Source organism: Phodopus roborovskii, unplaced genomic scaffold (assembly GCF_943737965.1).
Source record: "Phodopus roborovskii unplaced genomic scaffold, PHOROB, whole genome shotgun sequence".
NCBI lineage: Eukaryota > Metazoa > Chordata > Mammalia > Rodentia > Cricetidae > Phodopus > Phodopus roborovskii.
The window spans coordinates 42,284,879-42,312,674 of record NW_026126410.1 but is presented as its reverse complement, the minus strand read 5'-3'; the positions used below and the strand labels follow the sequence as shown (position 1 = coordinate 42,312,674).

The 27,796-nt window shown below is 44.5% G+C and overlaps 1 protein-coding gene across 2 annotated transcripts in view; it reads left to right on the top strand.

Moving 5' to 3' along the window:
- The first annotated feature begins 1,400 nt into the window (after positions 1-1,400).
- The window catches only part of Adcy2 (adenylate cyclase 2), a 339,930-nt gene continuing 313,534 nt past the window's right edge, over positions 1,401-27,796 (top strand). The window contains exons 1-2 of one of the 2 annotated variants that reach the window (XM_051182639.1): positions 1,401-1,770; positions 20,400-20,597. In XM_051182639.1, the coding sequence (XP_051038596.1) occupies positions 1,549-1,770; positions 20,400-20,597 (420 nt within the window). In that variant the 5' untranslated portion in view covers positions 1,401-1,548. The remainder of the gene's footprint in view (positions 1,771-20,399; positions 20,598-27,796) is intronic. The other variant, XM_051182638.1, reaches the window with a different exon arrangement.

Below are 27,796 nucleotides of genomic sequence, written 5' to 3'. Positions count from 1 at the left end.
TGTCCTATGCAGAGGTTAACACAGCTGTGTCTTCACCCTCTGGATCCAGCTGTCATGGACTGTTGTCAAAATCCCTGGGTCTGAGTGTCTGCAATTGGCCGAGGTCCAGCATTGGTGAGTCACAGGGCTATTCAGCTCACCTGCCCATGCTGGTCTGCAGCTCAGGTGGGTAGGTCACAACCCGAGAAGATGCAGGGATCTCAGGCAAAGCAATCCTTGGGTTGATCAGCCCACTGAGACAGGGGACATGGCTGTTGGTGTGTTGCTGTGTTTTGGACTCCTTTGAAAAGTACATGGGGAGAAAAATGAGTTAAGAGGAATTTGGATTTAAGGACAGTATAGTAAGAACCCTCTAGAAGCAGTCCTTCGAAGATCAGTGATTAGAGCTGGCATCAAGAAACCAGAGAGAGCAACAAGGGCCTGAAGTTGCAGGCACGAGGATGCAGACAACACTGCCTCCCCAGATGCCTGCTGAGCCTGCCCACAGAGGGTCTTAGCTAGGTCTCCCATGCCTTGTGCATCTGGTCCCTCACAGTAGCAAGTGGCAGGGGGAGTAACTAAATCCTACACCGAGGCCCAGTCCTGCTCCTTGGTAGACTCCCTTTGCCATTCCTGCTAGACTGAAGGGGTCCTGGGGGAACCTGTGGTACCTAATACCCAGGTCCACGGGAAACTTCTAAAGTATGAAGAGCAATGTGCAGACCACAGGTGTTCTTGTCTCCCTGAGGGCCAGGGGTGTCTCCCTGCATACTGGTACTGTGAGGCTGAGCTCTTGGGGCTGTTCTTTCAAGCGGACCCCCCCACAAGCCCGGGTAGGGATCTAACCCCTGCCTTGCACTGAGAGACAAGGTACCCTACAGAAAGTGAAAAGGAAGCCAAAACCAACACGCTACCTAGGGGCACTAAGAAGGGTCAGTGATCAGGTGTGTGGGACCCTTATCCAGAGGCAGGAGTATTGGAACATGACAGCATCCCTCCTGGCTACCCTGTCAGCTCTTGGAGAGGCAGTGGGGGAATCCTTACAGCCAGTTAAGAGACCCTGAGGATGCCAAAGGTAGCACCAGGCTGTGCTCTGCTGTAGTGGGAGTACAGGGATAGAGCGCCACTGGCTTGACTGAGGTTTAACTGGTCTAGGAGGGGGCTCCCCACTGTGTGGCCTATAGCAGGGTGGAGGACAAGGACGAGCCCACAGCTTTCCCGGGAGCTTGGCCGTCGGGGGGAGGGGGCGCGGGCCGGCACCGCCCCTGCGCGGAAGCCCGTGCGCCGCGCTCGGGGTGGGGCGAGGCGGGCCGAGGGGCCGGGTGGCTCCCGCCCTCGCGCGCGGTGGCGGCGGCGGCGGCGGCGGCGCCCGGGAGCTGCCCTGAGGCCGCCCCCGGCCCCCGCCCGCGCGTCAGCGCGCCCAGCCCGGGGCTCCGAGCTCCGCCCGCGCCCGAGGCCCTTGCGCACAGCTCCGGGCGGGCAGCCGGCGGGGGCGGCAGGCGGTAGGCGACCGCAGAGCGCCGCTGCCCGGGCCGGGCGCGCACGGCGGGCGCTCAGCTAGCCGCCCCGATGTGGCAGGAGGCGATGCGGCGGCGCCGCTACCTGCGGGACCGCGCCGAGGCGGCGGCGGCGGCGGCGGCGGGCGGCGGCGAGGGGCTGCAGCGGTCCCGGGACTGGCTCTACGAGTCCTACTACTGCATGAGCCAGCAGCACCCGCTCATCGTCTTCCTGCTGCTCATCGTCATGGGCGCCTGCCTCGCCCTGCTAGCCGTCTTCTTCGCGCTCGGGCTGGTGAGTGGCCTCCCCGTGGCTCCGCGGGGACCTCGCCAGGGACTGTGTCCCGCCCGGGGCTGCTCCTCACCCGCCGCGTCCTGCCCGAGGCCGGCGTGGCTCGGGCGAGAGCTGGGGGCAGAGGAAAAGTTTCCTCGGAAGGCTTTGCCCAAAATAAAGTTGCCAGGGCGTGCTCCAGGTGGACGGGCAGGGCGTGTGGGTTCAGCATCTCTGCGCCCCGTGGCCAACTCTGCGCTTTCTCCGGGCGCCGCCGCCCGCAGCAAAGGCTTGCTTGGCGCGACTGCTGCCTCCCATCCCGATCTGTGGAAAGGACGTTGCTCTCTTTGAGTTCGGTCTGGGCATTATTTAACTCTTAAAACGAACTGCCCTGGGAAAGCGACAGCGAAAATGAAAACCAGATAATGTCCATCTTTGCTTTTTTAATCTGCCCGTGCTTAGCCCTATAGAGAGAAAGTGATGGAGTGTTGAGCAGACAGATGCCCATGGCTCCTCCCCAGAGACTACAGCTGAGCTAAAATTTGGAGGGACCCTCGCTGCTTTTCCCTTTCTACAGAAGTCCATGATTCGCTCATGGTTCCCTGCAAATGGTTAAAGCGTGTTTTCATTACCGGGGGCATTAGCGCAGCCCAAAAGCTGGTGTCAATATTTCTGGTTCATAATTTTCAGTCAGGAGTCTTGGGCTGGCTTCCCTGAGCCCTGATAGGAAATCTGTATATGGAGGTAACTTCGTCTTAGAGCTCTCTTCTCTGTGGTTCAAACTTTCCCCCAACCTTGATTTGTGTTTGCAGACTGTGTGCAAGGTCTGGATAATCCCGTGAGTTGTCTGGTTAGGAGTTGATCTGGGGCTGTCTACACTGAATGATACTTCCTGAGCTTAGGGTGTTAAGTACATGCCTGTATTCATCAGTCTCCCTGAGCAAAACTAGCAAATTCAGCTCATGCTGCCTCAGGGGCACAGAACCTCTGTTAGGTGTTCTGCAATTTGTTCTAGATATCCTAAGCCATATGGTGTTCGTATTAGAGTCGACAGGAAAGTTTCCATCATGGCTCAGTATTTTTTTTTAATGCCCCCACCGGTGTGGGATCTATTTTCTGATTGAGTTCAGGGAGGAGAGGAGAGAAAATCCAACGTGGCAGGCCATGACGTCACTGGCCCTCTCCTGTAGCAGGTAAACAGGGGAGCCCCTTTGAGCCTGGTAGCCTAGGTGGGAGAGGAGGGCAATCAAAATTTATTTCTTGCCACTACTTACAAGACCAAAAAGAATTTAGGAGAGATTTGGGGGTGGGAGCAGGCAGGATTGCCGGCAGCCAACAGCCCCTCAAGGCCCTTTCTCGTAGAAGAAATGTATACTTCCTAAGTGTTTCGGTTTGTTAGTCCCCTGAACATGTAATTCAAATCCTTTTGGCTGATTCCTTCCTAAATGGAGCCAAGCAGGTGATGGCCTATTTATAGTGCCGTTAGTCTAGGGAAACAAGTACGGAGTTCTTGTTCCCCAGGCAGACTACTTTGTTTTCCATGTTAAAATGCTCTAACTTAAACCATGTGGAAATTAGGTGCTCTTGAGTGCACCAGTAAGAAAGTCATGGAAGGAGGACTTGAGGCTAGCTTTTCTGAGTTGCCTTTGGAGAGCTCTTTTTTATGGTCTGTTTTGCTTCCTTTAGGTGTTGGAATGATATCCTCTAAACCGTCTTTGAAAATTCCGTAGACAAATACAATGTGTTTAATCATATCTGATCCCCCCCACTCCCACATCTCCTGAGTTTATCTTCCTTCCTCCTTCAAGTCTTTTTGAAAAATAACTGCAAGTCCTTAATGCTGCCCATATGGGGTTATCCACTGGTGCAGGGCAATTTGCCAGTGGCAACCTCCTGAAGAAAAGTGACTCCTCCTTGTAAATCAGCTGCCAGTAGCCCCTCAGCTAGAGGTTAGGGCCTCATGCCATTTGAAAGGGCATCTTTGCCTTTCCTCAGCATGCCAATCATTTCCACACTTGTCTTTATTCACTTAAAACATTTAAGTAGGAGTGGACGTTTATCGTAACTTGGTTGTCACCCAGCCCAACGTCCACAGATGACATGAAATGGATTCTGTTCCTTAGTGTCCCTGGCTGGCTTCATACCCACTACATGATTTTTAATGTAAACTGCAGACGTGTTCCAGGGTGGATGCCTGGATCTGGTCCCAAGTTTACCTTAAGGGGGGATAGGATGGGAGGGGTTGTGGCTGCAGGATTCTCTGAAGGGAGAAATGCCCAAGAGATGTGGGCGCTGTCCTTCAACACCATGTCACAGGAGGAGAGGCTATGAGAATCCCAACTTCACAAAGACATGTTTCTATTTTACTTTTAGGGAAATAGTAGCCAGCACCTCCACTTTCAAAAAGGAAACTCCCCATCCAGACAATCAAAAGCAGTTAGGATGGGAATAGTGCAGATGAATAGGGTTGAATTGGGGCTGTGCTTCCATAGGCGCAGATGTATCTCTGTCTCCAACTGAGCAGAACTTGACTTCTGGGGGGTCCACTCCGGGGAGTCTACTCTGGGGGACAGAAATGCCCAGCTTTGAGTCTGCTCCCCCACCGGAGCACTCTCTGGAATAGCTGAGCCTTCATGCAATTCAACAGTGAGAGAGATCTTGTTTTTTACTGCCTAAAATCTTGGATGGTTTCCTTCATTCCCTTGCATCTGCCTGGTTTTGATTTCCATTGATGTCACTTGAGGTCTTACAGTTACAAATGGGTGGCAGGTTTCTTAAACACAGCTCCTATCTCCTAGTGTGGTTGGGTCACAAAATGATGTCAGGATAACCCAACTACATAGAAATCTATTCACTATTTGTTGTTGCCTTTATAGAAATTGGTTTTGAATTTCTAGTCAAAAGGATAATGGGGGGACCAGGGATGTAGCTCAGTGCTTTCCACGTGTGAAAGCCTGAGTTCCACCTGTAACATCACATACTGTTATGATAAATCTTGGCAGATTCCATGGCACATGAGGGTGACTGAGGCAGGGGACAAAGATGTTAGGCAAACAGAGCTTAGTGAGAAATTTTAGTAGAAAGGGGAGGGGGGAGAGGTAAAGAGACACAGAGACAGAGAGAGGATAGAAGGGAAGAGGAAGACAGGAGAAGACCCGTCTGCCCCAGGAGAAAGAGTGGGAAAGGGAGAGGGAAAGAAAGCATAAGTTCGTGGAGGTCTTTCTTTTAAAGGGTCCTTTGCACCTGCATGCTGACTGGGCTACTGCCTGAGTGCATTCTGCCAGGTGACAGGGGCAGGCCAACATAATGCCTGAATCCTTACACATACAACCATGATGGTGTTGAATTCCTAGATTCCAGCACAGAAGGGAGGAAGGGTATCAGGAAATGCAAGGTCATTCTTATTCCATTGTGAGTTCCAGTCTAGTGTGAGCCACAGGAAGCCGTGCATCGAGGTATGGAACTAAATAAGAAGGGAAGTCAGAAACCCGTGCTTTGATTCAGTATTATCCTCGTTGATAAACGTTTTTTATTTCTTAATTTCAGTCTGTGGTAAGCCCATGATTCTGCCACACTGACTACAATACTAAATGGACCTCTGCTGTATTTTCATTATTCTGCAAAAACAAAGGCTAACTTGAAACTTAACAGTCTTGAATAATAATTGATTGTTCTCAATCTAAAAATCTAAAAATAAGACGAATGTGACACTTGCTAAGAAGTATCCTAAGATGACTTAAGTAAGATAGAGCAGTTGTTGGGATGGTTTTGTATTTCTGCTTTTCATTGATAAGGTGAACACTTTTTCTTTGCTTGCTGTGGAAATTTCCAATAAAAAGATGATTTATGACTTTTTGACATCGGTTTGCCTATTGCCTACCAAGTGCCTCATGAGTGGTTGTCAGGGCAACCCTGAAACAGAAAACTTAGAACTAATGAGAGCAAACTAAGTTGTAAATATTATCATGTCACTTTGATTCCTAGAGCTGGCTCTCATTACTGAATGCATGAAACCCTCCTTTCAGAACAAAATCTTCTCATTTATTATGTCTGACATCTGCCAGCTTTTCTCAAAAAAAATTGCCTTCATTGTTAGGAAAGGTTGACATAAATTCTGTTTGTCAAAATCCCAGGTGCCTCTGGCCATGTTTGTTTTGACTAAAATTTATGATTAGGACTAGTCAGCATTTGAATGGAAAACGTTAATTCCCATAAATTTGAAGCAGTCAGATATTTTTTAAAAAGTAGGTTTTGTAAGAATATGTACCTTTATTAACTCTAAATATCCAGTACGTGCACTGAGCATATGACCCACCCACTTTTACAGTGACATGGCGAGCTAGCCTTTAGAAGCAGCAATAAGTGTAAATTCTTTTCATTACACATTATTTTTCCATCACTAGATTTCCCCCCTACAGGGCAAATATATCAGACAATTTCTTTTTATCTATCTACTGCAAAGATCTTTCATCTTTCAGAACAAACAGGCCCAAGCGTTTGTAGAGGAAGTCTTCCTGGGTGGAAGGATCACTTGTTTTTGAGGAGAGCTGGAGTCTGGGATGACAGACAGACATGCCCCACCTCTCCAAACAACAGGGATTTCAGGGTGTGCTTTTTGTAGTTCCAGAATCATAGGGGTAAAAGGGAATGGAGCATTTGCCTAATAGCCATCTTTTCAGGCGTTTCTGTGCACAGAGCAATGTTTTCTTCACAGGTTGTTTGTATTTTGCGGCCAGCCACCTACTAAGTCATTTCAGTTACATTTCACCTGTAGTCTACACAGAGGCCAAGGAAAATCTCTGATTTTGTGCCGAGATGGTGGTTGTAATATAAAGAACAATTGAAATTGGAGGCATTCCATGGATATTACCCTGTGTTTTTTTGTTTTTGTTTTTGTTCAGTAGAGAACTAGGCTTTGTAGTAACTCACCTACAATCTTCGTGCTTAAGAGGGGGATGCAGGAGGATCAGAGGTCAAGGTCATCCTCAGGTATGTTTTGAAGTTTGGAGTCAACCCAAGCTACATAAGTACATGTCTAGGAAGTACGAAGGGAAAATCGGCAATGGTGTAAAATGAATAGGACCATCTATCTGTCTTGGAATTTTGATCTTCCTTCTTTCTGTGATCTGACATCTGGGACCCTAGGCAGATTGTTTACCACCTGTCACGGTTCCTTTGTTTGTCCAATGGAATTGGTCCTGCCTTAGAAGGAGTTGATCCAAATGGCCAAGAAGCAGCTCGGGGATGGCTTAACTTCACAAGGTCCCCTGGAGATAGATGAATTGCCATTGCCCTGTTAGCCACCTAGTAGCAGAATTGAGAGAAACTCATTCAACATACGAGCAAACTGATTTGAGTGCTAGAGTAAGGTAAGTTAATTTCTTCTGGTCTTGTAGTTGCAGGAGTTGAACCGTATCCCAAGGTACTTGGTTTTACTCTCGTGCTTCTGTGGGAGACCATTGCAGGTCTGGAATTTCCATCCCCAGCTTTCATAGCTCCCTGGTGGGAATCCCTCCTGCTGTGAACATTCTTAGACTTCACTGCTGTCTGTGATGAAGGGTGGCGGACATGCTTCTCTGTAACTTCTTCATTGAACTGGCAGCATCTATCATTTTCAGTATATGAACTCCTCCAAGGATTTGCCCCACTGAGCAGAGAATCCTCCCATGGCATTCCTGTTGTCTGAGGAGGTACGGACAGCAATATGGGCCATGTTAGGCATTCCTTTGAGCTGTGGTTTCTTACTGGTGCTTTGAAGTCATGGTATCTATTGAAAAGTACCAATTGCCAGAGCTGAGATATTGTTCAGTTAACAGTGTTGGGTGGTGGTCCTCATGACAGTAATATGTTTGATCTGTAATTGTTCTTGGCAGATGTTCAGGCAGAACCTATTAGAATCTACCACTCTATTAACAGGTTGTTGTCACTGAGGCAGTCACTTAACTTGCCTTATTTCTTATCTCACTGAATACTTCCTGAGGCTGTCAGGATTATTGTGTTGACATCATCCCCAATGTTGCAGCCCAAGTGTCTCCTGTCCACACACCGAAGCCAAGCCTTCAGTTACTCTTTACTTCTGGGGGTAGCTGGCCATTCTGGCTCCTCGAAGAAGGCTGCTAGTTTAACTGTGGCTCTGAGTCCTCCCTCAGTTGTGTGTTCACATTCAGGTTCCTGGAGAGTCCAGCCCTTGCCAAACACCCCGTCTTTATTGATTTCTGCTTCCTATACTTGGAATGTTAGCAAATTGTCCAAAGACGGTTTAACCCTCGAATTGCTGGGGAAGTTCGGATAGCTCCATCTATAGGCGTGTTTTCTCTTAACTCATTGTGAGCACTATCAAAGAGGGAGTCCTCTGTGTCTGACACAGAGCTGACCAGGCAACAGCCTCCTCACAGCTGTGTCTCCCACATGTGGCCGCTGGTGGAAATCATAGCATTGTTGACCCACCTGCATCCAGTCCTCAGTGTTAGCAGGTAGCCCTTTCTAGTTAAACCATTTCTTCTTTCTTCAGTTACTTCCATAAAGTAAAATGAATGGCAGGAGCACATGAATGGAAATGGATGGTGAATTGAGTACGACAAATCCCATGAGTAGTTGGGACGAGATGAGATATTATATGTCTAAAACAAGTATGTCCTTGTCGTTACTGTTTTTGTGCCGCAGAAGTATCTCCTTGTCGAGGGCTTGTGTCCACAGATGTATTTTAGGGTGAAAAACAAAATGAATACCGGAATTTTTAAATTCTAGGTGTGGAAGACCAGGGATGTGCTTCCATATATATGATAAATGTGCATCTGACTGATTTATTATCTTTTTTAAAGAAAGAAGTGTAGATAGTTTAATTACAAGTCACATTTTGACACAGGTTTAACATTCCCCAACACAGAAATTCTTGCCAACTTGACATTCATATTATCTTCTATACTTCTCAGTGCTTACCTTTGAGTAACTTTAAAAAAAAAATTACCACGAGTAATAAAGGTTTGTTTACCCTGTGATATCATAGCATTGGACTAAGAAATATATACACATACCTGGTTTGCAAATCCCAGGTGCTCTTGGGATAGAGAAAAGAGTTATTGAGTCACTTTGTATATTTGTTCCCTTTGACAAAATTAGTCTTGTGCTAAATCAATGCCCTCTTTGTGGAAGGACACAACAGGAGCACAGAAGGGCCACAGGGAGGCCAGGAGAAGGACGCTGTGGTACAGCCTCATGGGCAGTCTTACAAATAATTCCTTTTGTGCCTCCCTACCGCCACACTCTGATTTTGTTGTTGCTGTTGTTTTGTTTTTTAAGTTTTACTGTGGTCTACATTTTGTCTTCAGAACCCAGAACACACACACACCACACATTTACCACACATACCACACATACACACATACACACCACACCACACACACGCATATGCACACACACCACACCACACATATACAACACACACCACACACACCACACACACACACACACACACACACACACACACACACACACACACACACACACACACACAAAGAGAGAGGGAAGTAAGAGGCAGGGAGGAGGGGGGAGATCAGAGCATGATCATTAGCAAAGTCTTAAGACAAACTGTATTCCAACCCAATCAAATACAGCTACTGATTAAAATCATTAGGGACATTGAAATATATGGAGTCAGTAAAGTCTTAGAGTTGAAACATGCAGGGAATCAGACACGAGGTGCCTTTGTTTGTTATGTTTTGAAATGTTTCTTTCCTTTGAAATGAAAGAAAATTTTAGGTTAGCCTGTTAGTTAGAACCAATAAAAGCTACAAATACCACAAGCTCACTGATATCATTGGCAGAGTGCATGAAGTGGATGATGAGATGTGGACATAGCTCAGATGTAGGGTGAACCTCACAATTAATCTGTCCCCACGACAGACTGCAGTTAATTCAGACATAACAGCCATGCACTTTGGAATTGGGAGAGAGGTGCAGAGCAGGATTAATCATTCGATTAGCGTGATTAATCTTCCCTTCCAGAACACAATCCTTGATTTACATCTGGATTACTTGCTTACTCATATGAAAATAAACAGCCACTAATCCAAGATGGGCTACATCTGCCCAGGGATTTATTGCTGTGTGGGTGTGCTACTCATTCTTCATCTCCCTCCAAGTTTAAGCTTTCACTTTGAACTGTGTTTGTCTTTTAAAAACTTCCATGTCTGTTCCCTTTATCATACACACACACACACACACAGAGTGCACACAGTCGCCAATCTAATGATGTATCAATGGAAGACTTTTCAGCATGATGGTACCTGCTCAGTAGAATCTGTGCTTGCAGCTTTGTGTAAGACTTACTGTAGAGTGATGCAGCACCCTGCTGTCTTGCTATGCACACTCCACTCTCCTTAGAGTACCAGAAAAAGAAGCCTAAGCTGAGCTGCTCACTGGCTTAGGTATTCTGAATACGTTTTATACTTACCATATTTTCATTTATGGTGGGCTTCTGGGGGCAGAACCCCATCTGAAGTGGAGAAGCAGATTCTATGTATGTGCACCTTAAGATGGAAATCCAACAACACACCATCCTTTTTGGTAGCAAATCAACTTTGACTTATGAACTTAGTTATTCTTCACACACCTCCCATGTTTTAAAATCCTACGTGAGGGTGTTTTGTTCTACACTGTCCTCCTGCACCATTGGTTAAAGTACTTGTCTCACCATTGGTTTTAGTTGGCCCAATTTAGAATCATCTGGGAAGCCTGTCTCCTTGATGGAATGTGTCCAGGTTGGGCTGGCCTGTGGGCGTGTCTGTGTGGGGTCATCTGGATTGCTTTAACTGAAGTGAGCATACCCAGTCCACTGTGGGCAGCACCGTTTCCTGAGTTTGGACCCTGGACTGTGTACTTCTAGAGAAGGGCTGAGAATTAGGGGGTACACATGTGTCCACTGTTTCTCTACTCTTGAGCACGTTTGATATGACCAGCTGTCTCACAGCTGTGATGGCTGTCTTGGCCCTTTCTCCTCTGTTGCTTTTTGCCCAGGGTATTTTATCATAGCAATGGAAAGGACATGATAACAATTGGTTAGTTACTTGTTTTAGGCATCATTGATTTAAATTACTTGTCTTAATTAATTAATACTTAATTTTGAGGCAGGATCTTGGGTATTCCACACTGGCCTCAAAATTGCTATGTATTGAACTTAAACTGATCTTCTTGCCTATTCTTCTCAGGTGTTGATATTGCAAGGAAGAGAAGTTTTGCACCAAGTTTCATAAGAAAGCCATAGCAGAAGCAATCTGGAATGATTGGCAGTTCTAATTGCTAATATAGATGACCTACCTGGTCTCTCATATTTTACTATATTCCTTCATGAAGATTGCACCTCGCCCAAGAAAAATTCCATCCATTGACAGCATCAAACTCAGAATCTAGTGTGTTCTAGAAAAGGTATTCACCTGCCCAAAGGAAGGATAGAAAGTCATTCCTTGTGTCTAGTTTTACTTCTTATGGTCTGGGTATCTGAAGGTTGAAAAGACACATTTTTTTACTCTTTAGCAACCACCTCATATACAGAAAACAGCTACACTGGTACCCACCCATCCAATTGAAAGAATTTACTAGTGTAAATTAAAAAAAAAACATTGTGGTGTGTGCATGTATGTGGTGTGTGTGTGCATGTGTGTTCCTACATGTATGTCTTAAATCATGTGTGTTTGCCTGGTGCCTCCAGAGGTCAGAGGAGGGTGCTGGATTCCCTGGAACTGGAGTTACGGAACTGGAGTTACAGATTGTTATGAGCACCCCCCCTCGTGTGTGTGTGTGTGTGTGTGTGTGTGTGTGTGTGTGTGGGAATTGAACCTAGTTCCTGTGGGAGAGAAACCAGTGCTCTTAACCTGAGCCATCGTTCCATCTCCCATACTGTTATGTGTCCCTTATTTCTGACTTACCCTTATTCACTCATTTTCAACAAAAGCTTGTATGACAGCCAACACTTTGTTGTACTGGGCATCTTAGATTGCATGGTGACCCTGTCACTCCTCCTGGATATTCATTGTCCTCTCAGGTCTTGTAGCAGACCTGAGAAGCAGAAGCAACTGCTTCTCAAAAACAGAGTAGCTTTTATCAGGCCTTAAGAATTACCGTTACAGCACCAGCTTGGACTGTCCAGGAAATCTGTGGAGATTGTTTGATTAAGGGCGGCCAGGATTGGGGAATGGGAACTGAAGGGAGGTCACTGGGAAGCTCTTGACTCCTGCCTTCTGCACCCAGCATCTGCCCGGCTGCTGGCCACCAACAGCCACAATTGTAGACAAATAAAGAATCCCCAATAAGATGAATGTGAAGACCAGCATTCGGGGACACTGTCCACCCACAGCTATCCTGACTGAAGACATTTGGTGAGGACTCTCTTGATAGACTTGAGTCTCCCAGATTCCTCTTTAGTTTAGCTCTAGCAAAGAACCACAGGATTGCAGAGATCCTGGGATATGTGATTCCCAGCATCAGCAAATGCACACCACCCACACTTTAACAAAACATTCCAGGTTTAGGGCTTCTCAGGTGTCCTCCACCAGTAATATTTCTGCTTGCCATGCAACGGGTACACTGTTTCATTATTCTTTCAAAATTCAGTTTATGAGTTTTTTCTTCAATGGAAGGGTATTTTATTGTTAACTTGCACATATGAGGCGAGTTTCAATGTGATTTATATGTGCTCTTGTATAACTTTCTAATTTGCATTATATGATCAAAGAACATGGGTTTTTAAGCTAACCACAACGTTTTTATGCTTTTCTGCAAGTTGCCTGATACATAACAATTTTGTATGTGCTAGTGATCAAACCCAGGGCATTGAGCAAGCTAGGCAACTGTCTACTATTAAACTATACTCCCTGTGAAGTGTGGAGCCCATGTTCACGGGAAAAGAATATCGTCCTCCCTTGATCTTCTATTTATTTTTTTGTAGCATTTGTTGCTTTTTAAATTTTTTCTTATTTTACATATCGATCCCAGTTCCCTCTTCCTCCTTCCCTCTCTCCCTCCCTCCCATGCTCCCCAGCCCCCTCCCATCACATTCCCCCACCCCCCCATACCCCCCTGCACTCCACAGGGAGGGTGATGCCTTCCAGAAGGGGTCATCCAAATCTGTCAAGCCTAGGGACTAGACCCTGCCTCTTGCCTCTAGATTAAGGGAGTATCCCTCCATGGGGAATGTGCTCCCAAAGTCCTTTTGTGCACCAGGGATATATCCTGGTTCCACTGTCAGAGGTCCCTTAGACTGCCCAGGCCTTTTAACTAAGACCCATGCTCAGGGGGGCTGAGTCAGTCCAATGCTGGATTCCCAGCTATAAGTCTGGAGGCCCATTAGCTCCTCCTTGTTCAGGTCAGCTGTCTCTGTGGGTTTCTGTAGCCTGGTCTTGTCCTCCCTCTCTGCATCTGGATTCCAGTTCAATTCAGTATTTAGCTGTGGGTGTCTGCTTCTGTTTCTATGAGCTACTAGATGAGGGCTCTATGATGGTGGATAAGTTAGTCATCAATCTCATTATCAGGGCATTTATGGTAGCCTTTCCACTATTGCTTAAATTGTTGGTTGGGGTCAGTCTTGTAGGTCTCTGGACATTTCTCCAGAGTCAGTTTTCTCCTCCAACCTATAATGGCTTCCTCTTTTATGATCTCTCTCTCTCTCTCTCTCTCTCTCTCTCTCTCTCTCTCTCTCTCTCTCTCTCTCCCCTATTCCTTCCCGACTCAGTCTTCCTAGTCCCACGTGCTTTCCTCTCCACCCCTTCTCTTTATTCTAGGTCCCTCTCCATTCACTGCCCCACCAGTCCCAATATGCTCAGGAGATCTTGTTCCTTTCCCCTTCTATGTCTAAAATCCATATATGAGTGAGTACATACCATGTTCCTCTTTTTGTGACTGGATTATCTCATTCAGGATGGTTGCTTCAAGTTCCATCCATTTGCCTGTGAATTTCAAGATTCCATTGTATTTTTTTCTGCAGAGTAGTATTCCATTGTGTAAATGTGCCACATCTTCTTTATCCATTCTTCAGTTAAGGGGCATCTAGGTTACTTCGAGGTTCTTGCTATGACAAATAATGCTGCTATGAAAATAGTTGAACATATGTCTTTGTTGCATGGATGTGGATCATTTGGGTATATGCCTAAGAGTGGGATTACCGGGTCTTGTGGTAGACTGATTCCCATTTTCCTGAGGAACCACCACATTGGTCTCCAAAATGGCTGGACAAGTTTGCACTCCCATCAGCAGTGGAGGAGTGTTCCCCTTTCTTCACATCCTCTCCAGCATAAGTTGTCATTGGTGTTTCTAATTTTAGCCATTCTGGCAGGAGTAAGATGGTATCTCAAAGTTGTTTTGATTTGCATTTACCTCATAGCTAAGGATGTTGAGCACTTTTTAAAGTGTTTTTCAGCCTGTTTGATTTCCTCTATTGACAATTCTCTCTTCAGTTCTGTACCCCATTTTTAAATAGGGTTATTTGGTGTTTTGGTGACTAGTTTCTTGAGTTTTTTGTATATTTCAGAGATCAGCCCTCTGTCAGATGTAGGGTTGGTGAAGATCTTTTCCCAGTCTGTGGGCTGCCATTTGGTCTTGTCAACTGTGTCCTTTGCCTTACAGAAGCTTCTCAGTTTGAGGCAGTCCCATTTATTAATTGCAATCTCAGTGTCTGTGCTACTGGAGTTATGTTCAGGATGTGGTCTCCTGTACCAATTTGTTCAAGGGTACCTCCCACTTTCTCTTCTAAGAGGTTCAGTGTGGCTAGATTTATGTGGAGGTCTTTGATCCATTTGGACTTGAGTTTTGTGCATGGCAATAGACATGGGTCTATCTGCAGTCTTCTACAGACTATCATCCAGTTGTGCCAGCACCATTTGTTGAAGATGCTTTCCTCCTCCCTTTGTATACTTTTAGTTGTTTTGTCAAAACTCGGGTGTTTATAGGTGTGTGGGTTAATATCAGGATTTTCCATTCTATTCCATTGGTCTTCCTGTCTATTTTTGTGCCAATACCAAGCTGTTTTCATGACTGTAGCTGAATAGTAGAGCTTAAAGTTGGGGATGGTGATGCCTTCTGAAGTTCCTTTATTGAACGGGGTTGTTTTGGCTATCCTGGGTCTTTTGTTTTTCTATATAAAGTTGTTTATTTTCCTTTCAAGGTCAGTGCAGAATTGTGCTGGGATTTTGGTTGGTATTGCATTAAATCTGTAGATTGATTTTTAGCAAGATTGTCATTTTTACTATGTTTATCCTACCTAAGAGCATGGGAGATCCATCCCTACAGAAAGTTCTGGAAGGAAAACTCCAACCATGGAAGTTAACTATGCTCACAAAGACATAGGCAATAGATAATCCCACTTCACCAGAATCCAAAGGATAAAGCAGGGCAAATATATTCACAGTACCACCGCCAACAACAAATCTAAAACAAACAAGAATTAACGATCAATGGTCCTTACTTTCCCTCAACATTAATGGTCTTAACTCGCTTATAAAAAGACACAGGCTAACAGAATGGATACAAAGATGGAATCCATACTTCTGCTGCATACAAGAAACACATCTAAACTTCAAAGACAGACATTACCTCAGGGTTAAAGGTTTGGAAAAGATCTTCCAATCAAACGGACACAAGAAGCAAGCAGGTGCAGCTATCCTAATATCTAACAAGTTAGACTTCAAACCAAAATTAATCAAAAGAGATAAAGAAGGCCATTTCGTATTCATCATAGGAGAAATCCATCAGCACAAAGTCTCAATTCTGAACATCTATGCCCCAAATACAAAGGCACCCACATTCGTAAAAGAAACACTACTAAAACTCAAAGCTCATATAAAACCTCACACACTCATAGTGGGAGACTTCAACACCCTACTCTTACCACTAGACAGGACCACCAGACAGAAACTTAACAAAGAAACAAAAGAACTAACAGAAGTTATGTCTCAATTGGGTTTAACAGACACCTATAGAACTTTCCATCCAAACACAAAAGAATATACCTCCCTTGATCTTTTAATCAAGTCAAGGCTTCTCCTTATGCCTGCTGGTTATGTTGCTTGCTTGTGTTGCTTTTGGGTTGTTTGCCTGTTCTGTTGATAGGTTGAGGTAGGTGCTTGAGTTTTCTGTTCTGAGGAGACTTGTTTGCTTTTCTCTCTATGTACATTTTTTGCTTTATGCACTTTGAGAGTTATTAGCTTTAGGCATGTTTAAGAGGGTCACAATCACATATTTGTTTTATATTCTGAGTTAAAATATAACCCTACACATAGGAATGGAAGTGTTTTGTTTTTTCCGTATTCCATATGCATATGACAACAAGTGTCTCTGGACACACACCCATATCAAAGGGAGAGCCTAGCTAAGTGGCAGTTTTACACCCCCACCCCCACCCCATGAGCACTGCAACTCTGGGTGCTGCCGTGTTGTACTGATCACCCGGAGCCACAGAGTCTGTTTCAGGGTGCAGTAAGGAAGGTAACTGGGCTGCTCCACCTCTCACACTGCAAGTGCATTTCTGCTTTCAGGCTGACTTCAAAGCACTTCGGGGAAGTGTTTTTAATAGAAAAGTATTACTTTACATTATGGAATCTGTTACCATCTCAGTGGAAACTAATAGTATTAACAGAAAAAAAAGGACAAGTGCACATGGAAAATAAATTATGACAATGGATAAACCACTGCTTTGCAGGGTGGTCTTGAAGAGGCAAGGGGGTCTTCATGTAATAAATGAAAGTGATGGGTGTTTAATAGCCCTGGCAATTAGAATCCGTGCAAAATTACCAGAAAATGCATCAACAGTGAAGGACAAAATTTGCACAGTGATAGGAGCCCATTATCATTATAGTGGATAATACCTTGTGGAAAGTTTCCTCTGTGGAAGGCATTTTAGTACACCCCATTTTCTGTGCATTATCTCTCTCTCTCTCTCTCCTTTAAAAGGCATTTTAGTATTGCTAAAGGCACTTAATTTATTACATTTTATTTCATTTAGGGTGTATGGTAACTTTTTTCACTAAAGGAGGAGGGGATAGTGAAAATAAAAATAACTTAGGTAGATGATGCTTCGGTGTTTTCGTTTTCTTCTTAGAAGCGACTGGTCATTCCTCTCGCAGAGTTTTATAATTCCATCTTGCTTAAAACATAGCCATGGGGGTGACTTTGTGGCTTGCTTGTCATCCATTGGGGATGGTGTGGGAAAGAGAGCCATGTAATTTCTGTCTGAGGGGATTCCTTGACTTCATTTACTTAGCCTTAAGAAAAATGCATGATGAGCCCGGAGAGACCTGGGGAAGAATGCAGTCTACAAGCTTTTACAGACTCTAATGAATGCTCGCCTCTGTTTTCCTTAACACTGTATAAATGGTTCTATTTTGTGGAGAAGTCTCCGTTAAACCTCACTCGGAGCTCGAGTTCATCAGCAGATGCAGCATAAGTGGACAGCTGTCCTCTTCCTGTTTTTCAATGGGTTCAGGCTTGGCCAAGAGTCAGGTCCCAGCCTCATGAGCAGCAGTGTCCTGTCCTGCTGGCCATGTGGGGCCTAGGCTCTCTATCATGCAGGTCTCACTGTGTGAAGTTGCTGCTGCTCTTCTAGTGTACACTATGTCCCTGACAATGTCGCCCACCTAGTGAGTAAGAGTGCCCCCAACCACTAGGATTCCACTGTGTCTCAGGGGCCTACCTCCATAAAACATAATCAAAGTGACAGTGTGTACTCCGTTGTAATCATTAACTCTGAAACTTTGTGTGTGTGTGTGTGTGTGTGTGTGTGTGTGTGTGTATGTATGTATGTATGTATGTATGTATGTATGTATGTGACTTCTGTATGATACTCCTCCACACCCAAGACTCAGATTATGACAGAAGAGGGGACAGACAAATCCTAAGGACCATAGACAGTAGATGATTACAAAGAAATGGTGTTTTTTTTCTGACACAGTACAGTAGTCACACACATGAATTAGCAACAGTTATGACTGCGTGCACATGGCCTGCATGGGCTCAGGTCAGATGATATTCTAGCATGAAAAGGAGAGGTGGGCATAAAGTCGTACCCTTACCTAAAGAGCTCTTTGGCAGTTGATAGCTTCTGGGAGAGGAAGAGTCAGTTTTCTTTATGGGTGTGGCCCCTGGTGGGTTGTCCTCCCTCCAGTGAAGTCCACATACCCAATAGTATGTGTCCAGAATAAACTGTACTTGGTGGAGAAAAAAAAAACTGGATACAGAGTTGGGTAGGGAAGGAAGAGGGGGTGTGTACGGATGGTACAGACAGGAATTGGGGTAGGGCTGAGTATGAACAACATGCATTGTACAAAATTCTCAAAGAACTAGTGAAGATGAGAGGCAAGTACCTTTTTTTAGTAATTTTAAAAGAAATTAAAACATTTTGTGGGGCGATCAAGAACTGGGCAAACAACCAGCCACTTGGCCACTGTGACTAATGGGAATGCCACTGAAAGAAAGTTCTACCATGACCAGGCACTACAGACATGCAATTAAAAAAAAAAACAGTTAATAGAGAACTGGTTCTTACACTAAAAATGTAGCATAGCATTATAGTCAAGTCAGATAGCAGACCTTAGTCATCTTTGCAGAGGACTCCCAGAAGGTACCGGGAAAGCTCCTACAGAACCCTCTTCTGGCCTCTCTGGCCTCCAGTTCCTACAGCCCCTAGCCTTTGATTTGCAGTTCTGCATGTGAAGTTGAATACTGCCTCTTCACCGGATTAATGAAACAAATGAAAACTTGCTCTGGAAAAACAGCCTTCAGGCCATTGTGTGGTTAGCTGTTTGTCTCCAGCTCAGTTACGTTCATTGTGAGAGGGTTTTAATATGGAGTTAGTTTCCATGGCCCCATGTGTGAAACAATTATAACCCCCAGAAGGTTCCTTCAGATGTCATGCTACCACGTCCTGGGCCTGTTGACTTAAAGTCTCTGAGGGCCTGGCTCTCATGGGCTAGAGCTTGCTCATTCCCCTTTGCAAGAGCTACCATGGTGTCTAAGGGTATGAGCAATAACTTGGTTGGGGATGAAGAGATTAGGGAGTAAGAGCATCTTAATTGATTTGCTAGTTTTTGCCAGTCCCTGAGACACTGGTTCTTCTGGTCTGTGCAAAGACATGCCTTTTAAACTGTTTGCTTCAGGGAGGGGGCTGAGTCCCCCAGGGAATATACCTGCAATGTGTCCTGCAATGGAGTCCTGCTCTGTGCTCTCTAGGGCCCTTCTCTGAGCCCCTACTTTCTTAATTTTATGATGGCAATAGCATGAGGTCTGCCTCATAGGACTTGTGTAAGAATTGAAGAAATTAAAATATATCAGAGTGTTAAACATGGAGATGCCTCTGAATGCTATATACTTCTCTTGGTATTGTTGCTCTTTTCCTAAACAGACCATTAAACACACATAATTGAGAGCCCAGGAATAAAGTCAGCTGAAGGGCATCTAGGTCTCAGTTCTGCTTGGGCTTCATGTGGGTTCTGGCTGCTCTGTTCTGTTCTGTGGTTAGCTGTCTGGGATTTAGATGCAACCATCTCCAGTGTGAAGCTGCTAATGGGAGAGTACAGCTGTGTGTCCCAGATCACCTTAGGCCACCACTGGCTGCAAAACCTTACCTTACTGTTCCTTGTATGTTCTTAAAACTTCACTGGGGTCCTTAGAGTTTCACCTTTGTGGAGGTGTTTGCCTGAATCTCCATTTCATGTGTCAGCAATTGTAGACACTTGGGTGAGGATTAAAGGCATTTATGCTAAGTTCTGTCCGCTAGTGAGTATCATCCATAGCATAGCGTCCAGTTTGTGGTATGCAATCTCAATCCTTTCTGATATAATGGAAGGGAACATGGTGTCTTTGGAAGAATGCTGATCTTGTATACAGTTGAAGTAAGTGTGTGTGTGTGTGTGTGTGTGTGTGTATAAGAGAGAGAGGTATGTAAAGAAAAAGTAGAAACAAAGTAAGTACTAATAAACAAAAATGAATTTAGAAAATAGCACCAGCAAGATGCTAATAATAAATGAATGCCCATTTCCTGTTCATTTAGTGGCACCAGAGAGTTGGAGGGAGTAACAGCAGCTATGGGCACTCTCTTTCATTCTTCCCGTTCTCAGACTTCTATATTTAGCACTCTCTGATCCTTCACTATTAACCTGTGATCCCTTTAGAACAATAATTGGCATGAATTAAAATAAAAGCTAATCATTGTAGGCATGGAAGTAGTTCAAATGTGTTCCTTTAAAAAAAAAAAAAAGTTGAAATCCATTTGGTGACTTAATTTCCTGAGACCATGGTATTTATGATCCTCTAATTTCGGCAGTGAAGTTGATGGCCTTAATTTCTCCTGGCTTTAATGGGTTCTTGCATTCATTCACTTTTCTTGAAGTTACTTCTGTATAAAAATCTATTTTTCCATTTTTCTGGGAAAACGTTGATGGCTATTCTGTCTGGTTTAAGTAGCCAGTATTATATGATCTATTTTGAAAACCATGGTTATTCAATACAAAACTTGGATTTTTTTTTTTGAAACTTTAAACTGTTCTACTTTTGAAATGATTTTCAGACCCACATAGTTTGGAATCGATTGCTGTTGGTGATGTTTTCTCATAAGTCATTGCCACTCTGTTTCTTAACTGCAAATTCTCACTATTTTCTGTTTCTTTCCCCAGGAAGTGGAAGACCATGTGGCATTTTTAATAACAGTTCCCACTGCCCTGGCAATTTTCTTTGCCATATTCATCCTTGTCTGCATCGAGTCTGTGTTCAAGAAGCTGCTCCGTGTGTTCTCGATGGTGATTTGGATATGTCTGGTTGCCATGGGATACCTGTTCATGTGCTTTGGAGGCACCGTGTCTGCCTGGGACCAGGTAAGGGATCAGCATGCTTTTGTGCACGTAATCTGTGTGCTTTGATTCAGGCCTTACTTGGTTTTGTAGACTTTATCTTAGACTCTGAAAGCAAGACATGAATGAAAAAGAAGGTTTAAAATATGTTTATCTTTTAATTGACAAGTAATAATCGTATATTATGGATTATAATGTGATGCTTCAATGTATACGTGATTTGTAAAGTGATGAAAATCAAGGAAATTATCATCAAACAGCTGTCTAGATTATCCTGTTTGGAATGAGAATGTTTAGAATCAACTCTTACCAACCTTTTTGGACATAGGCTCTCACTTATGTAGCTGTGGCTGGGCTAGAACTCGCTGCTGCGTGGACCAGGGTAGCCTCACATCCATCAGTCCCTCTGCCTTTGACTCCCAAGTTTTGGGATGAAAGACATGCACCACCACACCTGGCTCTTTTTAGCAATTTTGAAATATCTATTATTATCGACCGAAGTCAGCATAGTGAGCAATAAATCACCAAATCTCATTCTTCCTGTCCAGTTGAAAGTGAAATAAGCCAGACACAGAGAAAAAAAAAAAGTCCTTTGAAATATCTGTTGTCGAGACGCTTGGTAGCTGAGGTCACACAGTGCCTGTTGGAATTCATCAATCCTGCTGGCAGTGTGGCTGGGCTGGTCCCTGACCCTTTGTTTGGATAATGGAGCCGCTGCTTGGTGTAGTCTGGAGTTTAGTTCCATCACTTAGTGTGTTCTGCCTCTCCAAGGCTAGGCAACACACAAATTCCTCCTCTGTTGAACTGATTTCCTGTGTAAAGACAGACTCCGCTGACATCGCTTTCCAACCAACATGATCACACTCAGGGTGTAAGCTGGCTTCCGTTTTGCTCCGGCTGGGGCTCTCGTCTTAGAATCTGCCCGAATCTGGGTGATGTCATTTCTTAACAGTGTGGTCCAGCCAGTGGTGCTACTCAGTGCTTCTGCCTTGCCAGTGGATCCTCTCATGTAACTGTCTGATGGCTCTGTCCAATGATGTGCTGTGTAGGGAAAAGGTGTAGGTTGAGTACAGTTGGGCAAATGCTAGCTTAGTTTTCATAAACCAAACTCCAGGAGTAAGAGATTTAGCATCCCAAAAGCCTCTCCCAGGGAACTGAGGAGGAGGAGGATGTGGGAACAAGAAAGAGAAGCTTTGGAGTGATGAGACCAGAGAGGAAGTGCGGCAGAGGCCGATGGAGGCCCAGCGGCAAGGTGGGAATGGATGAATACGTACACTGCATAGAGGACTCTTAGTGTGCCTATTACAGATCCCTGGCTGAACCCCAAGACAAGCATGCTAGGGACCTGCCAGTCTAGGCTTATGTGAACTGTCACACTATCCTTCCTGGGTGATACTTTCTGCCACAGAGGTAAGGCTGAGCAGAGTGAATTCAAGTTTCTCTCACCCCACAATGGCACTGTCATGGTGGACAGTGGGTAACTTAACCTCCTCTTCATTGCTTCCCCTCAAACTACTTAGAGAGCTTGGTGTGCACCCCTATACTCTCACCTGGTACCCCTGTTTCTGTCCTTGTTCTGTATACCTGAGACCAGGTGCACCAGACCACCCCTGCCTTCGTGCTAACACAGCTAGCATCAGCTTGCAGACAGTCAAAGGCACCTGCTGCTAAATGTCATGAGCCTGGCTGCAGTACTCTTTAGGTTAGTGGGGCCACTCATGGGACATGTCCTTTCTGGAAGGCTAAGGTCCCCTTCTTGCTCACAGCCTTACATTTCTGAATCAGTTTGTCATAGTCAATGGAAAATCCAGTTGGTGTCTGGTGTTATAGTTAATTCAGTTATTGACATTCTGCTCTGCATGAGATTTAAAACTTAAGATTCTAAGTCTGTGTGTATGGGGGGGGCATTAAATTTAAAAAAAAAGAACACCAAGCAATTTTCCGTAGATCCTTCCCTGTCTGAGACAAAGTGTCTCTTGAAAAATGTCTGATGCACTTTTATAGCTCTTGAAGACATTTCCTTCTTCATAAAATTAGAAAATCTGTTTGTTGTTTTATGAAGGGAATTTTAAACTAACTTTGCTCCTGCCCATTTTGGCACGTCTGTTGTTATTGTCCTTGCTTAGCTCCTAATGTGCATGCAGTTAACAGTGTTCAGAATGAGCAGGTTACATTTACATTCAGGGAATAAATATGTTACACACATGCGTGTAATAGGAGTCAACGACAAAAGAGGCCATGAATTTGAAATGGAGCAAGGGTGTCAGTTGACATCCTTCTAGAGACAAGGTTGAGTTTGTTTAAGAGGTGTCATTGATACCCGGCAACCCTCAGCTCTGTCACATCTTGTATTATACTCATCTTCTGTGGACGAAACCTCAGTAAACAAAGGCACAGTAAGGAGTTAGCTCACCCTAAGGACACAGCTCACCTTCCAGCAGCTAAGGGTAAGGCCAGGAACATCAGTCTCTGCTCAGGAGCCTGTAGACTAAGTGTTGGGAGCTGTGGGGCTACACGTCTCCCAAGAGTCCATCCCCCCAATGAAGTTTGACAAATGATGTCAAGATGAGCCTCCATATCAGGAGAGGTAGACCTCAACAGGCAAGAACTCATAGAAAACGGCAGGACTTGTTCCTGGTGGGTGTTGGTCCACATGTCTAGGATTGCTGTCACCAAGAGCCATACAAACTGAGCTGTGTTTGGTGGCTTAGGTGTGTTTTCCTCAGCTCTGAAGTCAGAAGCCTGAATCTGTGGTACGGGCTAGATCATGCATTCTCTGTGAGTTCTGGAGGAACTCTTCCAGCTTCTGCTGTGGCCTTCACAACTGGCATCCTTCATCTGGCATTCTCCAGTGCGTCACCAGAGGCCTCTAGCTTAACTGTGAAGGCACCAGTCACACTGGAATTGGACCCCTAATATGATCTCATCGTCATTTAAAGATGCCTATATCATTCGAAACAAGGGCTGGTTCTAGTTAATAGTCGCTTTTTCAGGCTGAGCCTCAGTAGTTTGATTCGCTTGTACCAGGATTTCGGGGTTGAGCAATCTTTTGGGTTGCAGTATTCAGTCCCTGACAGATTTCGTTTCTGTAGCGTACATGTTGCCCACAGGGCAGCGCTTCCTCTTCTGCTTTATATTTGAGAACTCTTCTCCTGTTATCATCCTTCCCGTTAAACTGCAGACTCACAGGAGAAGGGAACCTATGTGAACAAAACACTGTCCGTTGAGTATTAGAGATGCTCTCATGTAACAATTTGGTGAAGTAATCCACAGTGACAGACAAAGAGACAATGACCTGCTTACTTACATGGCTATAGAGATGCAGGGGACATTCTCTTTAGCATTTATATGTCACAGGGCATTGGCATATATATGTTCCAGGAACATTGGATTCATCCTTCTTGCCTGAAACTTTGAGAAAAAAAAAAAAAAAAGAAGAAGAAGTATCTTCAGTTTTCCCTTTGAAACCTAGATTTTATTTATTTATTTATTTGTTTGTTTTTTATGAAGGATGGAGTTGTTTTATTTTTCCCCCCATGGACTCTAAGACATGCCTTTTTAAATTGAGCTATGTATTTCCCTCACTGCCCTCCTTCTCTCTCTCCTTCTAGCCTCCCCACTGTTCACATACTCCCAATTTACTCAGGAGATCTTGTCTTTTCCCTTCCTAGGCAGATCCATGTCTGTCTCTCTTAGGGTCTTCTTTGTTACCCGGGTTCTCTGGGGTTGGGGCCTGTAGGCTGGTTGTCCTTTGCTTTACATCTAATATCCACTTATGGGTGAGCACATATTGTCTTTGTATTTCTAGGTTTGGGTTACCTCACCCAGGATGGCATCATCTAGTTCTGTCCTTCTGCCTGCTGATTTCAAGATTCCATTGTTTGTTTGTTTTTTTATCACTGAGTAGTACTCCATTGTGCAAATGTACCACATTTTCCTTATCCATTCTTCAGCTTAGGGGCATCTAGATTGTTTTCAGATTCTGGTTATTATGAATAATGCTGCTATATACATAGTTAAGGAAATGTCCTTATGGTGTAGGTATATGTCCAAAAATGGTATAGCTGGGTTGAGGTAGATTGATTTCCAATTTTCTGAGAAACCTCCATACTGGTTTCCAAAGTGGCTGTAGGAGTTTGCACTCCCACCAGTAGTGGAGGAGTGTTCCCCTTTCTCCACATCCTCTCTAGCATAAACTGGTATCAGAATTTTTGGTCTTGGCCATTCTGACAGGTGTAATGTGGTATCTTAGAATTGTTTTGATTTGCATTTCTCTTATGACTAAAGATGTTGAGCATTTCCTTAAATGTCTTTCTGCCATTCCTCAGTTTAGAATTCTCAGTTTAGATCTGTAGTCCATTCTTGGTAGCATTATTTGGTCTTTTGATGTCCAGTTTCTTGAGTTCTTTGTCTATTTTGGAGATCATTCCTTTGTCAGATGTGGGGTTGTTGAAGATCATTTCCCATTCTGTAGGGAGCCATTTTGTCTTGTTGACCGGTGTTCTTTACAGAAGCTTCTCAGTTTCAGGAGGTCCCATTTATTCATTGTTGCTCTGCTGGTGTTATGTTCAGGAAGCTGTGTCCTGTGCCAATGTGTTTGAGGCTACTTCCCACTTTCTCCTCTGTGAGGTTCAATTTGGTTGGTTTTATGTTGAGGTCCTTGATCCATTTGTACTTGCATTTTGTGCATGGCAAAAATGGATCTGTTTGTATTCTTTTACATGTTAACGTCCAGTTATGCCCGAACCATTTGTGGAAGATGTTGTCTTTTTTTTAGTTGTGTCTTTGGTGAATTTCTGACAAGAACAAGTCACTCCTTCTTAGCTGATGGTTACTCTGGTTTGTTGAGATTGGAGTGGCTCGCAGAAGGCTGGAGCTGAAGAAGTGAGTTCAGGTCAGGATTGATGACCTCTGACAAGAATGGCAGGCAGATGCTTACAGGGTTACTGAGAGCCGCTTAGAAACCCCTCCCTGTATGTTAAGGAGCTGGGTCCTATTGCCTGTATTTTCTCCATACGAGGAGCAAAATCAAAACTTCTTTCCTCACAGCTTGTTTCAGCTGTGGCGTAAAGTGTTGAATGTGATGGTGTAGACCCGCAACACTATGCCTGACTTGTAGAGCTGACTTAGTGCTTTCAGATATAAGGGGCTTTCTCAGCTCTGTTATCTTGAAAGATGCCAGCTATATGATGAATACACACACTTTCTCACAAAACCCATAGAGCTAGGCAGTACTGGTGCATGCCTTTAATCCCAGCACTCTGGGAGGCAGAGGCATGTGGATCTCTGTGAGTTTGAAGCTAGCCTGGTCTGTAGGATAGACAGAGAAACCCTGACTCAAAAACAAAAACAAAAATAAACAAAACTACAACAAAAACAATAGTAGATAAGTAGCAGACAGATCGTTGAAAGTTGGCAAGTGGGAGAAAGCACAGGCCTTCTGCGGCCTTTGAAGAAGCACAGAACGAGCTTGTGTTCCATGCCTTACTGACATTAGGATTGCTGTCAACATATCCCACTTTTGAATCATCTTGCATGGGGATGACAGGAGAAAGCCTTCCCTTTAGAGCCCTTTCTCCAGTGCCCAGGAAGCCCTTTCCATGAACCATGACAACGGCTCATGGAGGCATTTTGGAATGTGCATGAAGCACAGATCTGAAAGAAAAAATTAAAAAGTAATTTTGTCTAAAAACAAATATGAAGGAGTTTTTAAGTGGCAAAGCCCACTCTGCTGGGATGTGAGCCTTAAGGATGCATACCGGGTAGACGAGGCCTGCTGTACAGTTATTTTGGGATCCCACACAACTTTGGCTGTTTAGAGTGGAGGCAGCATTTCTGATTCTCCCACTGTTGGGTCCCCAGCAGCATGTGGGGATGGGATTCTGGCCTTGCAGTGACACCTGCTGTGACTGTGTCCCTCACCGGGCTTTCACAGACCTTGTCCCATTAGGTAGCTATTTCTACTGTTGTCCCCAGTCTCCTCCTTCTCTCTTCAGGGGGTTTCTTCAGAGGAACATGGGGCTGGCCTTGGAGATTGTTGTCTTAGTTGACTTGGGTCAAGTCACTAGGCAGACTGTGCAGACCTTCTCTGTGTTCTTTTCTGAGACCCACCCCACCCCATGTCTGATGTGCATTTTATTTTATCTTTTTTTGGTGTGTATATAGTGTGTGTATTTTATGTACTTGTGAATGAGTGAGAGCATGCGTGTGCCCCAGTATGCAAGTGGACATCAGAGTGCACCCTTACGTATCAGTCCTCCCCTTCCAGCTTGTTTGAGATGGGACCTCTTATAGGGATGGTTGTCCCTTGAGCTTCCAGAAAGTCTCTTGTCTTATCCTCTCATTTCACCATGGGACTGCTGGGATTTACAGATGTGTGCTGCTTCTGTGAATGCCGGGCAGAAGCACTCAGAACCTCAGGCTCTGCACCATCACCCAGCACCCAAAATGCATTTTACCAATGCTGCGTTCTCACCAACAAAGCTAAACAACCAGCTCCAAAGTATATTTTAAAGACTACATGACTGGGTACCACACACACACACACACACACACACACACACACACACACTCACGCTCACACATTTGCACACTCACATCACACACATACACACATTTACAGACACGCACACACACTCACCTACACACTTATACACATACACACTTACATTTACACACTCACATCACACATACATACACACATATACAGACATGTACACATACATATACACACATTTATATACTTACACACTCACACACATTTACATACACACTTACACTCACCTAACATACACATTTACAGACTTGTATACACACTCACCTACACACTTACACATGTAAACACATACATTTACACACTCATACCACACACACATACATACACATTCACACACACACACACATACACAGACACACACACACACCAATCACCAGACTGCAAACAGCTATGGAAGTGATTGAATGAATATACAAAGAACGTAACAGTCTACTCAATTCTACCACAAGACTGGTGGGGAAGTCTCCCAGGCTTCTTCCAACACCAGGCCCTGAGTTTACACATCTAATTTTATCGATACAAACTTGTGAAGTCAGGGCTATTATTTCTTATATTTGGTTGATGGGAAAATTTAACTCGAGAGGCATTAAGTTAATTGTGTAGAGTTAAGCAGCAGGAAAAGACATTTACAATTGCTCTCTGCATACCCATTGTCACTTGTGCCCAC